The sequence below is a fragment of the Petromyzon marinus genome, chromosome 77 (assembly GCF_048934315.1).
Source record: "Petromyzon marinus isolate PM22_M1 ecotype Great Lakes invasive population chromosome 77, UKy_Petmar_22M1.pri1.0, whole genome shotgun sequence".
Classification (NCBI taxonomy): domain Eukaryota; kingdom Metazoa; phylum Chordata; class Hyperoartia; order Petromyzontiformes; family Petromyzontidae; genus Petromyzon; species Petromyzon marinus.
Window position 1 is genome coordinate 3360064 of NC_133743.1, and position 18899 is coordinate 3378962.

The 18899-nt window shown below is 42.2% G+C and overlaps 1 protein-coding gene across 1 annotated transcript in view; it reads right to left on the reverse strand.

The window, feature by feature from the left end:
* The window catches only part of LOC142907316 (uncharacterized), a 63859-nt gene that overhangs the window by 6121 nt on the left and 38839 nt on the right, over positions 1–18899 (reverse strand). Inside the window, exons 4-6 of the mRNA XM_076056688.1 lie at positions 5263–5309; positions 3761–3864; positions 1–570 (exon numbers count right to left, since the gene is read on the reverse strand). The exon at positions 1–570 is cut by the window's left edge and continues 6121 nt beyond it. Coding sequence (XP_075912803.1) covers positions 510–570; positions 3761–3864; positions 5263–5309 — 212 coding nt within the window. The 3' untranslated portion in view covers positions 1–509. The remainder of the gene's footprint in view (positions 571–3760; positions 3865–5262; positions 5310–18899) is intronic.

Here is an 18899-nt window from a genome sequence, read left to right on the forward strand (position 1 = left end):
CCACTCACCCACCCACTTACTCACTCACTCACCCACTCACTGACTCACTCACCCACCCACCCACCCACTCACTCACTGACTCACTAACCCACTTACTCACCCACTCACTCACCCACTTACTCAACCCACTAACTCACTCACCCACTCACCCACTTACTCAACCCACCCACTCACTCACCCACTCACTCACCCACTTACTCACTCACTCACCCACTCACTGACTCACCCACCCACTCACTCAGTCACTGACTCAGTCACTCACTCACTCACTCACCCCACCCACTCACTCACGCACTCACTCACCCACCCACCCCCTCACTCACTCACCCACTCACCCACCCACTCACCCACTCACTCACCCCTCACTCACTCCCCCAGGGCACTGTGAGCGAGTATCTGCCCTCAGGGCACCGTCAGTGAGTCTTTTTGCCCCCGGGGCACGTTGAGTAACATTCTGCCCCCAGGGCACTTTGAGCGAGTATCTGCCCCCAGGGCACTTTCGCGTTGCGTTACTGAGGCGGCTTCCTCTGCTTCGCCTTGAGCTCTCGCAGCCAATCAGAGCTCGGGCCGCTGTGGGGGGGAGGGGGGAGAGAAATTAATGGGTTAGTGAGTGAGTGAGTGAATGAGTGAATGAGTGAGTGAATGAGTGAGTGAGTGGGTGGGTGAGTGAGTGTATGAGTGTTTGGGTGAGCGTTTCGGTGTGTGAGTGAGTGGGTGAGTGAGTGTGTGAGTGAGTGAGTGAATGAGTGAGTGAATGAGTGGGTGAGTGAGTGAGTGAGTGAATGAGTGAGTGAGTGAATAACTAAGCGAATGAGTGAGTGTATGAGTCAATGAATGAGTGAATGAATAACTAAGTGAATGAGTGAGTGAATGAGTGAGTGAATTAGTGAATGAATAACTAAGTTAATGAGTGAGTGAATGAGTGAATGAATGAGTGAGTGAATGAGTGAGTGAATGAGTGAATGAGTGAGTGAATGAGTGAGTGAATGAGTGAGTGAATAACTAAGCGAATGAGTGAGTGAATGAGTCAATGAATGAGTGAATGAACAACTAAGTGAATGAGTGAGTGAATGAGAGTGAATGAGTGAGTGAATTAGTGAATGAATAACTAAGTGAATGAGTGAGTGAATGAGTGAGTGAATGGGTGAATGAGTGAGTGAATGAGTGAATAACTAAGCGAATGAGTGAGTGAATGAATAACTAAGTGAATGGGTGAATGAATAACTAAGTGAATGAGTGAGTGAATGAGTGAATGAATAACTAAGTGAGTGAATGAGTGAGTGAATGAGTGAGTGAATGAGTGCGTGAATTAATGAGTGAGTGAATTAATGAGTGAGTGAATGAGTGAATGAATGAGTGAATGAATGAGTGAGTGAATGAGTGGGTGAATGAGTGAATGAATGAGTGAGTGAATGGGTGAATGAATGAGTGAATGAATTAATGAGTGAGTGAATGAGTGAGTGAATGAGTGAATGAATGGGTGAGTGAATGAGTGAGTGAATGGGTGAATGCGTGAATGAATGAGTGAGTGAATGGGTGAATGAGTGAATGAATGAGTGAGTGAATGAATGAGTGAATGGGTGAGTGAGTGAATTAATGAGTGAGTGAGTGAATGAGTGAATGAGTGACTGAGTGAATGAATTAATGAGTGAATGAATTAATGAGTGAGTGAATGAGTGAATGGGTGAGTGAATGAGTGAGTGAATGGGTGAATGACTGAATGAATGAGTGAGTGAATGGGTGAATGAGTGAATGAATGGGTGAGTGAATGAATAAGTGAGTGAATGAATGAGTGGGTGAATGGGTGAGTGAATGAGTGAGTGAATGGGTGAATTAGTGAATGAATGAGTGAGTGAATGGGTGAATGAGTGAATGAATGAGTGAATGGGTGAGTGAGTGAATGAATAACTAAGTGAATGGGTGAATGAATAAATGAGTGAATGAGTGAGTGAATGAGTGAATGAATAACTAAGCCAATGAGTGAATGAATGAATAACTAAGTGAATGAGTGAATGAATGAGTGAATGAATAACTAATTGAATGAGTGAATGAATGAGTGAATGAATGAGTGAGTGAATGAGTGAACGAATGAGTGAGTGAATGAGTGAGTAAATGAGTGAGTGAATGAGTGAGTGAATGAGTGAATGAATGAGTGACTGAGTGAATGAATTCATGATTGAATGAATTGAGTGAGTGAATGAATTAATGAGTGAATGAATTAATGAGTGAGTGAATGAGTGAGTGAATGGGTGAGTGAATGAGTGAGTGAATGGGTGAATGAGTGAGTGAATGGGTGAATGAGTGAATAAATGAGTGAATGGGTGAGTGAGTGAGTGAATGAGTGAATTAATGAGTGAGTGAATTAGTGAGTGAATAAGTGAATGAGTGAGTGAATGGGTGAATGAGTGAATGAATGAGTGAGTGAATTAATGAGTGAGTGAATGAGTGAATGAATGAGTTATTGAGTGAGTGAATGAGTTAGTGAGTGAATGAGTGAATGATTGAATGAGTGAATGAATGAGTGAGTGAATGAATGAGTGAGTGTATGAGTGCGTGAATGAGTGAATGAATGAGTGAATGAATGAGTGCATGAGTGAGTGTATGAGTGAGTGAATGAATGAGTGTATGAGTGAGTAAATGAGTGAGTGAATGAATTAGTGAATGAGTGAATGAATGCGTGAGTGAATGAGTGTATGAGTGAGTGAATGAATGTGTGAATGAGTGAATAAATGAGTGAGTGAATGAGTGAATGAACGAGTGAGTAAATGAATGAGTGAGTGAATGAGTGAAAGAATGTATGAGTGAGTGAATGAGTGAATGAACGAGTGTATGAGTGAGTGAATGAGTGCATGAGTGAACGAAGGAGTGAGTGAATGAGTGAATGAATGAGTGAGTGTATGAGTGAGCGAATGTGTGAGTGAATGAGTGAGCGAATGAGTGAATGAATTAGTGAATGAGTGAATGAATGCGTGAGTGAATGAGTGTATGAGTGAGTGAATGAATGTGTGAATGAGTGAATAAATGAGTGAGTGAATGAGTGAATGAACGAGTGAGTAAATGAATGAGTGAGTGAATGAGTGAATGAATGAATGATCGAGTGAGTGAATGAATGAGTGAGTGTATGAGTGAGCGAATGTGTGAGCGAATGAGTGAATGAGTGAGCGAATGAGTGAATGAGTGAGTGAATGAGTGAATGAATGAACGAGTGAGTGATAGAATGAAAGAGCAAGTGAGTGAATGAGTGAGTGAATGAACGAGTGAATGAGTGAGTGAATGAGTGAGTGAATGAGTGAGTGAATGAGTGAGTGAATGAATTAATGAGCGAACGAATTAATGAGTGAATGAATGAGTGAATGAATGAGTGAACGAATGAGTGAGTGAATGAGTGAATGAGTGAATGAATGAATGAGTGTATGAGTGAATGAATGAGTGAATGAATGAATGAGTGAATGAATGAGTGAATGAATGATCGAGTGAGTGAATGAATGAGTGAGTGAATAAATGAGTGAGCGAATGTGTGAGCGAATGAGTGAGTGAATGAATGAACGAGTGAATGAGTGAGTGAATGAGTGAGTGAATGAGTGAGTAAATGCATTAACGAGTGAATGAATTAATGAGTGAACGAATGAGTGAATGAATGAGTGAATGAATGAGTGAACGAATGAGTGAGTGAATGAATGAGTGAGTGAATGAGTGAATGAGTGAATGAATGAGTGAATGAATGAGTGAATGTGTGAGTGAATGAGTGAAAGGCGTTCACCTGACACCCACGGGGCCCTTCAGGGAGCGAGTTCGTGTGATTGGGGTCGTGAGGTCGGCCCCTCCCCTCGGCCCCTCCCCTCTCCCCAGCCTCATCAGCACTCTCTGTACCATCAACAACATCACCACCATCACCACCACCATCAACAACATCAACAACATCATCACCAACATCACCAACATCACCATCACCAGCACCACCATCATCACCACCATCACCATCAACAACATCAACAACATCATCACCAACAACATCACCACCATCACCACCATCATCACCACCATCATCACCACCATCACCACCATCACCAACATCACCAACAACATCAACAACATCATCACCACCATCATCACCACCATCACCAACAACAACATCAACAACATCAACAACATCATCACCACCATCATCACCACCACCATCATCACCACCATCACCAACAACATCACCACCATCACCATCACCACCATCACCATCACCACCATCACCAACATCACCAACATCACCACCAACAACATCACCATCATCATCACCACCATCACCATCAACAACATCAACAACATCACCACCACCACCATCAGCACCATCATCATCATCATCACCATCATCATCATCAATATCATCATCGTCACCATTAACATCATTATCATCATCAATAACATCATCATCAATATCATCAACGTCACCATTAACATCATTATCATCATCATCACCATCATCAATATCATCAACGTCACCATTAACATCATCATTAACATCATCATCATCAATATCGTAATCATTAATATCATCAATAACATCATCATCAATATCATCAACGTCACCATTAATATTTTCATCATCAATAACATCATCATCAATATCATTAACATCATCAATAACATCATCATCAATATCATCAACATCACCATTAACATCAACATCATCATCAACGTCACCATTAACATCATCAATATCACCATGATCAACATCATCAACTTCGTCATTAACATTAACATCGCCATTGAGTCAATACTTTTCACCATTAACATCACCACGATCACCATTAACATCACAACCAACATCAACATCAACATCATTACCAACATCAGCATCATCATCACTATCAATACCGTCATCAACATCATCACCACCACCACCATCACCACCACCACCACCATCACCACCATCATCACCACCACCATCACCACCATGACCACCACCACCATCACCACCACCATCACCACCACCATCATCACCACCACCATCACCACCACCACCATCACCACCACCATCACCACCACCACCACCATCATCACCACCACCATCACCACCACCACCACCACCACCATCACCACCACCACCACCATCACCACCACCATCACCACCACCACCATCACCACCACCATCACCACCACCACCACCATCACCACCACCATCACCACCACCATCACCACCACCATCACCACCATCACCACCACCATCACCACCATCACCAACACCACCACCACCATCACCACCATCACCTGTGAGGGAGTGAGTCTGGTCTGTTTTTCCTCCTCCTCCGGCTCAACTGCAACAACATCAACACATCAACACCGTCACATCAACACCGTCACATCAACACTGTTAGATCAACATCAACACCTTCACATCAACACCTTCACATCAACACCTTCACATCAACACTGTTAGATCAACATCAACACCTTCACGTCAACACCTTCACATCAACACCTTCACATCAACACCTTCACATCAACACTGTTAGATCAACATCAACACCTTCACGTCAACACCTTCACATCAACACCTTCACATCAACACCTTCACATCAACACTGTTAGATCAACATCAACACCTTCACGTCAACACCTTCACATCAACACCTTCACATCAACACCTTCACATCAACACTGTTAGATCAACATCAACACCTTCACGTCAACACCTTCACATCAACACCTTCACATCAACACCTTCACATCAACACCTTTCCGTCAACATCTTCACGTCAACACCTTCACATCAACACCTTCACGTCAACACCTTCACGTCAACACCTTCACATCAACACCTTCACATCAACACCTTCACATCAACACCTTCACATCAACACCGTCACATCAACACCTTCACGTCAACACCTTCACGTCAACACCTTCACATCAACACCGTCACATCAACACCTTCACATCAACACCTTCACATCAACACCTTCACGTCAACACCTTCACGTCAACACCTTCACATCAACACCGTCACATCAACACCTTCACATCAACACCTTCACGTCAACACCTTCACGTCAACACCTTCACGTCAACACCTTCACGTCAACACCTTCACATCAACACCTTCACATCAACACCTTCACGTCAACACCTTCACGTCAACACCTTCACGTCAACACCTTCACATCAACACCTTCACGTCAACACCTTCACGTCAACACCTTCACATCAACACCTTCACATCAACACCTTCACATCAACACCTTCACATCAACACCTTCACGTCAACACCTTCACGTCAACACCTTCACGTCAACACCTTCACGTCAACACCTTCACGTCAACACCTTCACGTCAACACCTTCACATCAACACCTTCACATCAACACCTTCACGTCAACACCTTCACATCAACACCTTCACATCAACACCTTCACGTCAACACCTTCACGTCAACACCTTCACATCAACACCTTCACATCAACACCTTCACATCAACACCTTCACGTCAACACCTTCACGTCAACACCTTCACATCAACACCTTCACATCAACACCTTCACATCAACACCTTCACGTCAACACAGTCACGTCAACACCTTCACATCAACACCTTCACATCAACACCTTCACGTCAACACCTTCACGTCAACACCTTCACATCAACACCTTCACATCAACACCTTCACATCAACACCTTCACATCAACACCTTCACATCAACACCGTCACATCAACACCTTCACGTCAACACCTTCACGTCAACACCTTCACATCAACACCTTCACATCAACACCTTCACATCAACACCTTCACATCAACACCTTCACGTCAACACCTTCACATCAACACCTTCACGTCAACACCTTCACATCAACACCTTCACGTCAACACCTTCACGTCAACACCTTCACATCAACACCTTCACATCAACACCTTCACATCAAAACCTTCACATCAACACCTTCACATCAACACCTTCACATCAACACCTTCACGTCAACACCTTCACGTCAACACCTTCACGTCAACACCTTCACGTCAACACCTTCACATCAACACCTTCACATCAACACCTTCACCACCTTCACGTCAACACCTTCACATCAACACCTTCACCACCTTCACGTCAACACCTTCACATCAACACCTTCACGTCAACACCTTCACGTCAACACCTTCACGTCAACACCTTCACATCAACACCTTCACATCAACACCTTCACATCAACACCTTCACGTCAACACCTTCACGTCAACACCTTCACGTCAACACTTTCACATCAACACCTTCACGTCAACACCTTCACGTCAACACCTTCACATCAACACCTTCACATCAACACCTTCACGTCAACACCTTCACGTCAACACCTTCACATCAACACCTTCACATCAACACCTTCACATCAACACCTTCACATCAACACCTTCACATCAACACCTTCACGTCAACACCTTCACGTCAACACCTTCACATCAACACCTTCACATCAACACTGTTAGATCAACATCAACACCTTCACGTCAACACCTTCACATCAACACCTTCACATCAACACCTTCACATCAACACTGTTAGATCAACATCAACACCTTCACGTCAACACCTTCACATCAACACCTTCACATCAACACCTTCACATCAACACTGTTAGATCAACATCAACACCTTCACGTCAACACCTTCACATCAACACCGTCACATCAACACCTTCACATCAACACCTTTCCGTCAACACCTTCACGTCAACACCTTCACATCAACACCTTCACGGCAACACCTTCACGTCAACACCTTCACGTCAACACCTTCACATCAACACCGTCACATCAACACCTTCACATCAACACCTTCACGTTAACACCTTCACATCAACACCGTCACGTCAACACCTTCACGTCAACACCTTCACGTCAACACCTTCACGTCAACACCTTCACGTCAACACCTTCACGTCAACACCTTCACGTCAACACCTTCACGTCAACACCTTCACATCAACACCTTCACGTCAACACCTTCACATCAACATCTTCACATCAACACCTTCACATCAACACCTTCACATCAACACCTTCACATCAACACCTTCACATCAACACCTTCACGGCAACACCTTCACGTCAACACCTTCACGTCAACACCTTCACATCAACACCTTCACATCAACACCTTCACATCAACACCTTCACATCAACACCTTCACGTCAACACCTTCACGTCATCACCTTCACGTCAACACCTTCACGTCAACACCTTCACGTCAACACCTTCACGTCAACACCTTCACATCAACACCTTCACATCAACACCTTCACATCAACACCTTCACATCAACACCTTCACATCAACACCTTCACATCAACAGCTTCACGTCAACACCTTCACATCAACACCTTCACATCAAGACCTTCACATCAACACCTTCACATCAACACCTTCACATCAACACCGTCACATCAACACCTTCACATCAACACCTTCACATCAACACATCAACACCTCAACACCTTCACATCAACACCTTCACATCAACATCACATCAACACCTTCACGTCAACACCTTCACATCAACACATCAACACCTTCACATCAACACCTTCACATCAACACCATCACATCAACACCGTCACATCAACACCGTCACGTCAACAGCTTCACGTCAACACCTTCACGTCAACACCTTCACATCAACACCTTCACATCAACACCGTCACGTCAACACCTTCACATCAACACCTTTACATCAACACCTTCACATCAACACCTTCACATCAACACCTTCACATCAACACCTTCACATCAACACCTTCACAACAACACCTTCACGTCAACACCTTCACGTCAACACCGTCACGTCAACACCTTCACATCAACACCTTTACATCAACACCTTCACATCAACACCTTCACATCAACACCTTCACATCAACACCTTCACATCAACACCTTCACAACAACACCTTCACATCAACACCTTCACATCAACACCTTCACATCAACACCTTCACATCAACACCTTCACATCAACACCATCAACACCTTCACATCAACACCTTCACGTCAACACCTTCACGTCAACACCTTCACATCAACACCTTCACATCAACACCTTCACGTCAACACCTTCACGTCAACACCTTCACATCAACACCTTCACATCAACACCTTCAACACCTTCACGTCAACACCTTCACATCAACACCTTCACCACCGTCACGTCAACACCTTCACATCAACACCTTCACATCAACACCGTCACATCAACACCTTCACATCAACACCTTCACGTCAACACCTTCACATCAACACCTTCACGTCAACACCTTCACAGTGATTTTGTTACTAGCACAGCAAAATCACAGTGATTTTGCTGTGCTAGTAACACCTGAATGACAGAAACTAGCACGGCAAAATCAGTGATTTTGCTGTGCTAGTTACACTTGAATGACAGAAACTAGCACAGCAAAATCACAGTGATTTTGCTGTGCTAGTTACACCTGAATGACAGAAACTAGCACAGCAAAATCACTGTGATTTTGTTACTAGCACGGCAAAATCACAGTGATTTTGCTGTGCTAGTTACACCTGAATGATAGAAACTAGCACAGCAAAATCACTGTGATTTTGCTGTGCTAGTTACACCTGAATGACAGAAACTTGCACAGCAAAATCACTGTGATTTTGATGTGCTAGTTTCACCTGAATGACAGAAACTAGCACAGCAAAATCACTGTGATTTTGTTACTAGCACAGCAAAATCACTGTGATTTTGCTGTGCTAAGTTTCACCTGAATGACAGAAACTAGCACAGCAAAATCACAGTGATTTTGCTGTGCTAGTTACACCTGAATGACAGAAACTAGCACAGCAAAATCACAGTGCTTTTGCTGTGCTAGTTACACCTGAATGACAGAAACTAGCACAGCAAAATCACTGTGATTTTGCTGTGCTAAGTTTCACCTGAATGACAGAAACTAGCACAGCAAAATCACTGTGATTTTGCTGTGCTAGTTACACCTGAATGACAGAAACTAGCACGGCAAAATCACAGTGATTTTGCTGTGCTAAGTTTCACCTGAATGACAGAAACTAGCACAGCAAAATCACAGTGATTTTGCTGTGCTAAGTTTCACCTGAATGACAGAAACTAGCACAGCAAAATCACAGTGATTTTGCTGTGCTAGTTACACCTGAATGACAGAAACTAGCACAGCAAAATCACTGTGATTTTGCTGTGCTAAGTTTCACCTGAATGACAGAAACTAGCACAGCAAAATCACTGTGATTTTGTTACTAGCACAGCAAAATCACTGTGATTTTGCTGTGCTAGTTACACCTGAATGACAGAAACTAGCACGGCAAAATCACTGTGATTTTGCTGTGCTAGTTACACCTGAATGACAGAAACTAGCACGGCAAAATCACTGTGATTTTGCTGTGCTAGTTACACCTGAATGACAGAAACTAGCACAGCAAAATCACAGTGATTTTGCTGTGCTAGTTACACCTGAATGACAGAAACTAGCACAGCAAAATCACAGTGATTTTGCTGTGCTAGTTACACCTGAATGACAGAAACTAGCACAGCAAAATCACAGTGATTTTGTTGTGCTAGTTACACCTGAATGACAGAAACTAGCACAGCAAAATCACAGTGATTTTGCTGTGCTAGTTACACCTGAATGACAGAAACTAGCACAGCAAAATCACAGTGATTTTGCTGTGCTAGTTACACCTGAATGACAGAAACTAGCACAGCAAAATCACAGTGATTTTGCTGTGCTAGTTACACCTGAATGACAGAAACTAGCACAGCAAAATCACAGTGATTTTGCTGTGCTAGTTACACCTGACTGACAGAAACTAGCACGGCAAAATCACAGTGATTTTGCTGTGCTAAGTTTCACCTGAATGACAGAAACTAGCACAGCAAAATCACTGTGATTTTGCTGTGCTAGTTTCACCTCAATGACAGAAACTAGCACAGCAAAATCACTGTGATTTTGTTACTAGCACAGCAAAATCACTGTGATTTTGCTGTGCTAGTTACACCTGAATGACAGAAACTAGCAAGGCAAAATCAGTGTGATTTTGCTGTGCTAGTTACACCTGAATGACAGAAACTAGCACAGCAAAATCACACTGATTTTGCTGTGCTAGTTACACCTGAATGACAGAAACTAGCACAGCAAAATCACTGTGATTTTGCTGTGCTAGTTACACCTGAATGACAGAAACTAGCATAGCAAAATCACTGTGATTTTGCTGTGGTAGTTACACCTGAATGACAGAAACTAGCACTGCAAAATCACTGTGATTTTGCTGTGCTAGTTTCACCTGAATGACAGAAACTAGCACAGCAAAATCACTGTGATTTTGCTGTGCTAGTTACACCTGAATGACAGAAACTAGCACAGCAAAATCACTGTGATTTTGCTGTGCTAGTTACACCTGAATGACAGAAACTAGCATAGCAAAATCACTGTGATTTTGCTGTGGTAGTTACACCTGAATGACAGAAACTAGCACTGCAAAATCACTGTGATTTTGCTGTGCTAGTTTCACCTGAATGACAGAAACTAGCACAGCAAAATCACTGTGATTTTGCTGTGCTAGTTACACCTGAATGACAGAAACTAGTACAGAAACTAGCTCGTATTGCCAGACCCTCGCTTGTTTACCAAGTTAATATTTATATTCTTGGTTCTTTCAGCAAAGTCACCGTTGAAGGGAAACAATAAAATCATTTTAAAAAAAATATATACAAAACAATAAGGTGTTTCAATTTAAAGCTTTCGTGACTGCAATGATTCATCTTCTTTGGTTCTTTCGGTAAAGTCACCACCACGTAGAATGAGAATAAAATAATAAATTGATAAAACAAAATAACACAATAATATTCTCACGACGTTTCGGCCACAACACAAGCGGCCTTCATCAGGTGAAGGGACGAGACTGTCTGGTAGGACAGCGCTGGAGTGAAAGAGCCACGTTCAGATCACGACCTTTAAGCTGTGTGAGAGGAACAAAGCGCCTTGACAAAAGGAATTAGCATATAATTTAGCAATGAAATAGCTGAGTGATTAGCTTGTAACTGGTCACAGAAATAGCTATGTTAAAGTCAGAGCATATACATCCGGGGTGCCTCTGTGAATGTGTATGCTTTAACTTTAACATAGCCATTTCTGTGACCAGTCACAAGCTAATCACTCAGCTATTTCAATGCAAAATTCTATGCTAATTCCTTTGTCAAGGGGTGCCTCTGTGAATGTGTATGCTCTAACTTTAACATAGCTATTTCTATGACCAGTCACAAGCTAATCACTCAGCCATTTCAATGCTAAATTCTATGCTAATTCCTTCGTCAAGGCTCTTTGTTCCTCTCACACAGCTTAAAAGCCGTGATCTGAACGTGGCTCTTTCACTCCAGCGCTGTCCTACCAGACAGTCTCGCCCCTTCACCTGATGAAGGCCGCTTGTGTTGTGGCCGAAACGTCGTGAGAATATTATTGTGTTATTTTGTTTTATCAATTTATTATTTTATTCTCATTCTACGTGGTGGTGACTTTACCGAAAGAACCAAACAATAAGGTGTTTACTGTAGCAGGCCGCCGTGACCAATGTTACTCAGAGCTAAAGGTTGCCCGGGTTATATCGAGTTGCTCTTCGGTTTGTTTCGGCGAAGCCACGTAGAAATAGGAAATAATGAGATCACACAACGGCGCGCCGAGTTTCGACTGCGGCACAGGCAATCGCCATCAGGTGCAGAAGAGCTACATTTAAGAGAGGCGGGGAATGCAGAACCGCAGATGCGTAGACGGAGGAGCACACTAACTCAAACAGGGGCTTAGCAAAAGTTTGGGAACCGTATGAAGCAACACCCTGTATGATTGAGTGTGCTCCTCCGTCTACACATCTTGCCGTTCTGCGTTTCCCCCCCCCCTCTCTCTCTTAAATGTAGCTCTCTACTCTTTACTCTTTGGTTCTATTCGGTAAAGTCACTTTGAAACTTCCGCGCGACTTTACCGAGCAGGAACAGGGCGTAAAGGATCCTTGCAGTCACCAAAGCGTCAAATCCAGAATCTTCCGTACAGGATGACGAATGCTTTGTGCTGCATTCGAAGCGTCGTGCGCCGGTTACGTGATTTTATTTTATTTTTTTATCATTTTTTATTTCTAAGCGACTCGACCGAGAGAGAAGAAAACTAAGAGTAACTTCCTGCATATTCTTAGCTAATCACTCAGCCATTTCAACGCTAAATCCTCCTGTTTGATTTGTACTAGGTGCCTCTGTGGATGTGTAGGCTTTGACTTTAACGCAGCTATTTCTGTGACCCAGTCACAAGCTAATCACTCAGCCATTTCAACGCTAAATTCTCCTGTTTGATTTGTACTAGGTGCCTCTGTGGATGTGTACGCTTTGACTTTAACATAGCCATTTCTGTGACCAGTCAAAAGCACATCACTCAGCTATTTCAATGCAAAATTCTACGCTAATTCCTTTGTCAACGGGTGCCTCTGCGGATGTGTATGCTTTGACTTTAACATAGCCATTAATGTGACCAGTCACAAGCTAATCACTCAGCTATTTCAACGCTAAATTCTCCTGTTTGATTTGTACTAGGTGCCTCTGTGGATGTGTATGCTTTGACTTTAACATAGCCAATTCTGTGACCAGTCACAAGCTAATCACTCAGCCATTTCAACGCTAAATTCTCCAGTTTGATTTGTACTAGGTGCCTCTGTGGATGTGTATGCTTTGACTTTAACATAGCCAATTCTGTGACCAGTCACAAGCTAATCACTCAGCCATTTCAACGCTAAATTCTCCAGTTTGATTTGTACTAGGTGCCTCTGTGAATGTGTATGCTTTGACTTTAACATAGCCATTTCTGTGACCAGTCACAAGCTAATCACTCAGCTATTTCAATGCTAAATTCTACGCTAATTCCTTTGTCAAGGGGTGCCTCTGCGGATGTGTATGCTTTGACTTTAACATAGCCATTTCTGTGACCAGTCACAAGCTAATCACTCAGCCATTTCAACGCTAAATTCTCCTGTTTGATTTGTAGTAGGTGCCTCTGCGAATGTGTATGCTTTGACTTTAACATAGCCATTTCTGTGACCAGTCACAAGCTAATAACTCAGCTATTTCAATGCTAAATTCTATGCTAATTCCTTTGTCAAGGGGTGCCTCTACGGATGTATAGGCTTTGACTTTAACATAGCCATTTCTGTGACCAGTCACAAGCTAATCCCTCAGCCATTTCAATGCTAAATTATCCTGTTTGATTTGTACTAGGTGCCTCTGTGGATGTGTAGGCTTTGACTTTAACATAGCCATTTCTGTGACCAATCGCAAGCTACTCACTCAGCTATTTCAATGCTAAATTCTACGCTAATTCCTTTGTCAAGGGGTGCCTCTACGGATGTGTATGCTTTGACTTTAACATAGCCATTTCTGTGACCAGTCACAAGCTAATCACTCAGCCATTTCAATGCTAAATTCTCCTGTTTGATTTGTACTAGGTGCCTCTGTGGATGTGTAGGCTTTGACTTTAACATAGCCATTTCTGTGACCCAGTCACAAGCTAATCACTCAGCTATTTCAATGCTAAATTCTACGCTAATTCCTTTGTCAAGGGGTGCCTCTACGGATGTGTATGCTTTGACTTTAACATAGCCATTTCTGTGACCAGTCACAAGCTAATCACTCAGCTATTTCAATGCTAAATTCTATGCTAATTCCTTTGTTTAAGGGGTGCCTCTGCGGATGTGTATGCTTTGACATTAACATAGCCATTTCTGTGACCAGTCACAAGCTAATCCCTCAGCCATTTCAATGCTAAATTCTCCTGTTTGATTTGTACTAGGTGCCTCTGTGGATGTGTATGCTTTGACTTTAACATAGCCAATTCTGTGACCAGTCACAAGCTAATAACTCAGCTATTTCAATGCTAAATTCTATGCTAATTCCTTTGTCAAGGGGTGCCTCTACGGATGTATAGGCTTTGACTTTAACATAGCCATTTCTGTGACCAGTCACAAGCTAATCCCTCAGCCATTTCAATGCTAAATTATCCTGTTTGATTTGTACTAGGTGCCTCTGTGGATGTGTAGGCTTTGACTTTAACATAGCCATTTCTGTGACCAATCGCAAGCTACTCACTCAGCTATTTCAATGCTAAATTCTACGCTAATTCCTTTGTCAAGGGGTGCCTCTACGGATGTGTATGCTTTGACTTTAACATAGCCATTTCTGTGACCAGTCACAAGCTAATCACTCAGCCATTTCAATGCTAAATTCTCCTGTTTGATTTGTACTAGGTGCCTCTGTGGATGTGTAGGCTTTGACTTTAACATAGCCATTTCTGTGACCCAGTCACAAGCTAATCACTCAGCTATTTCAATGCTAAATTCTACGCTAATTCCTTTGTCAAGGGGTGCCTCTACGGATGTGTATGCTTTGACTTTAACATAGCCATTTCTGTGACCAGTCACAAGCTAATCACTCAGCTATTTCAATGCTAAATTCTATGCTAATTCCTTTGTTTAAGGGGTGCCTCTGCGGATGTGTATGCTTTGACTTTAACATAGCCATTTCTGTGACCAGTCACAAGCTAATCCCTCAGCCATTTCAATGCTAAATTCTCCTGTTTGATTTGTACTAGGTGCCTCTGTGGATGTGTAGGCTTTGACTTTAACATAGCCATTTCTGTGACCAGTCACAAGCTAATCCCTCAGTTATTTCAATGCTAAATTCTCCTGTTTGATTTGTACTAGGTGCCTCTGTGAATGTGTATGTTTTGACTTTAACATAGCCATTTCTGTGACCAGTCACGAGCTAATCACTCAGCCATTTTAATGCTAAATTCTCCTGTTTGATTTGTACGTGGTGCCTCTGCGGATGTGTAGGCTTTGACTTTAACATAGCCATTTCTGTGACCAGTCACAAGCTAATCACTCAGCCATTTCAATGCTAAATTCTCCTGTTTGATTTGTACTAGGTGCCTCTGTGGATGTGTAGGCTTTGACTTTAACATAGCCATTTCTGTGACCAGTCACAAGCTAATCCCTCAGTTATTTCAATGCTAAATTATCCTGTTTGATTTGTACTAGGTGCCTCTGTGGATGTGTATGCTTTGACTTTAACATAGCCATTTCTGTGACCAGTCACAAGTTAATCACTCAGCTATTTCAATGCTAAATTCTATGCTAATTCCTTTGTCAAGGGGTGCCTCTGTGGATGTGTATGCTCTGACTTTAACATAGCCATTTCTGTGACCAGTCACAAGCTAATCACTCAGCTATTTCAATGCTAAATTCTATGCTAATTCCTTTGTCAAGGAGTGCCTCTGTGGATGTGTATGCTTTGACTTTAACATAGCCATTTCTGTGACCAGTCACAAGCTAATCACTCAGCTATTTCAATGCTAAATTCTCCTGTTTGATTTGTACTAGGTGCCTCTGCGGATGTGTATGCTTTGACTTTAACATAGCCATTTCTATGACCAGTCACAAGCTAATCACTCAGCTATTTCAATGCTAAATTCTATGCTAATTCCTTTGTCAAGGGGTGCCTCTGCGGATGTGTATGCTTTGACTTTAACATAACTATTTCTGTGACCAGTTACAAGCTAATCACTCAGCTATTTCAATGCTAAATTGTCCTGTTTGATTTGTACTAGGTGCCTCTGTGAATGTGTAGGCTTTGACTTTAACATAGCCATTTCTGTGACCAGTCACAAGCTAATCACTCAGCCATTTCAATGCTAAATTCTATGCTAATTCCTTTGTCAAGGGGTGCCTCTGCGGATGTGTATGCTTTGACTTTAACATAGCCATTTCTGTGACCAGTCACAAGCTAATCACTCAGCTATTTCAATGCTAAATTCTATGCTAATTCCTTCGTCAAGGGGTGCCTCTGTGGATGTGTATACTTTAACTTAGCTATTTCAATGCTAAATTCTCTGCTAATTCCTTTGTCAAGGGGTGCCTCTGTGGATGTGTATACTTTAACTTAGCTATTTCAATGCTAAATTCTATGCGAATTCCTTTGTCAAGGGGTGCCTCTGTGGATGTGTATGCTTTGACTTTAACATAGCCATTTCTGTGACCAGTCACAAGCTAATCACTCAGCTATTTCAATGCTAAATTCTATGCTAATTCCTTTGTCAAGGGGTGCCTCTGTGGATGTGTATGCTTTGACTTTAACATAGCTATTTCTGTGACCAGTCACAAGCTAATCACTCAGCTATTTCAATGCTAATTTCTCCTGTTTGATTTGTACTAGGTGCCTCTGTGGATGTGTATGCTTTGACTTTAACATAGCTATTTCTGTGACCAGTCACAAGCTAATCACTCAGCTAATTCAATGCTAAATTCTCCTGTTTGATTTGTACTAGGTGCCTCTGTGGATGTCTATGCTTTGACTTTAACATAGCCATTTCTGTGACCAGTCACAAGCTAATCACTCAGCTATTTCAATGCTAAATTCTCCTGTTTGATTTGTACTAGGTGCTTCTGTGGATGTGTATGCTTTGACTTTAACATAGCCATTTCTGTGACCAGTCACAAGCTAATCACTCAGCTATTTCAATGCTAAATTCTCCTGTTTGATTTGTACTAGGTGCCTCTGTGGATGTGTATGCTTTGACTTAAACATAGCCATTTCTGTGACCAGTCACAAGCTAATCACTCAGCTATTTCAATGCTAAATTCTATGCTAATTCCTTTGTCAAGGGGTGCCTCTGTGGATGTGTATGCTTTGACTTTAACATAACTATTTCTGTGACCAGTCACAAGCTAATCACTCAGCTATTTCAATGCTAATTTCTCCTGTTTGATTTGTACTAGGTGCCTCTGTGGATGTGTATGCTTTGACTTTAACATAGCTATTTCTGTGACCAGTCACAAGCTAATCACTCAGCTAATTCAATGCTAAATTCTCCTGTTTGATTTGTACTAGGTGCCTCTGTGGATGTCTATGCTTTGACTTTAACATAGCCATTTCTGTGACCAGTCACAAGCTAATCACTCAGCTATTTCAATGCTAAATTATCCTGTTTGATTTGTACTAGGTGCCTCTGTGGATGTGTATGCTTTGACTTTAACATAGCCATTTCTGTGACCAGTCACAAGCTAATCACTCAGCTATTTCAATGCTAAATTCTCCTGTTTGATTTGTACTAGGTGCTTCTGTGGATGTGTATGCTTTGACTTTAACATAGCCATTTCTGTGACCAGTCACAAGCTAATCACTCAGCTATATCAATGCTAAATTCTCCTGTTTGATTTGTACTAGGTGCTTCTGTGGATGTGTATGCTTTGACTTTAACATAGCCATTTCTGTGACCAGTCACAAGCTAATCACTCAGCTATTTCAATGCTACATTCTATGCTAATTCCTTTGTCAAGGGGTGCCTCTGCGGAAGTGTATACTTTAACTTAGCTATTTCAACGCAAAATCCTATGCTAATTCCTTTGTCAAGGGGTGCCTCTGTGGATGTGTATACTTTAACTTAGCTATTTCAATGCTAAATTCTATGCGAATTCCTTTGTCAAGGGGTGCCTCTGTGGATGTGTATGCTTTGACTTTAACATAGCCATTTCTGTGACCAGTCACAAGCTAATCACTCAGCTATTTCAATGCTAAATTCTATGCTAATTCCTTTGTCAAGGGGTGCCTCTGTGGATGTGTATGCTTTGACTTTAACATAGCTATTTCTGTGACCAGTCACAAGCTAATCACTCAGCTAATTCAATGCTAAATTCTCCTGTTTGATTTGTACTAGGTGCCTCTGTGGATGTCTATGCTTTGACTTTAACATAGCCATTTCTGTGACCAGTCACAAGCTAATCACTCAGCTATTTCAATGCTAAATTCTCCTGTTTGATTTGTACTAGGTGCTTCTGTGGATGTG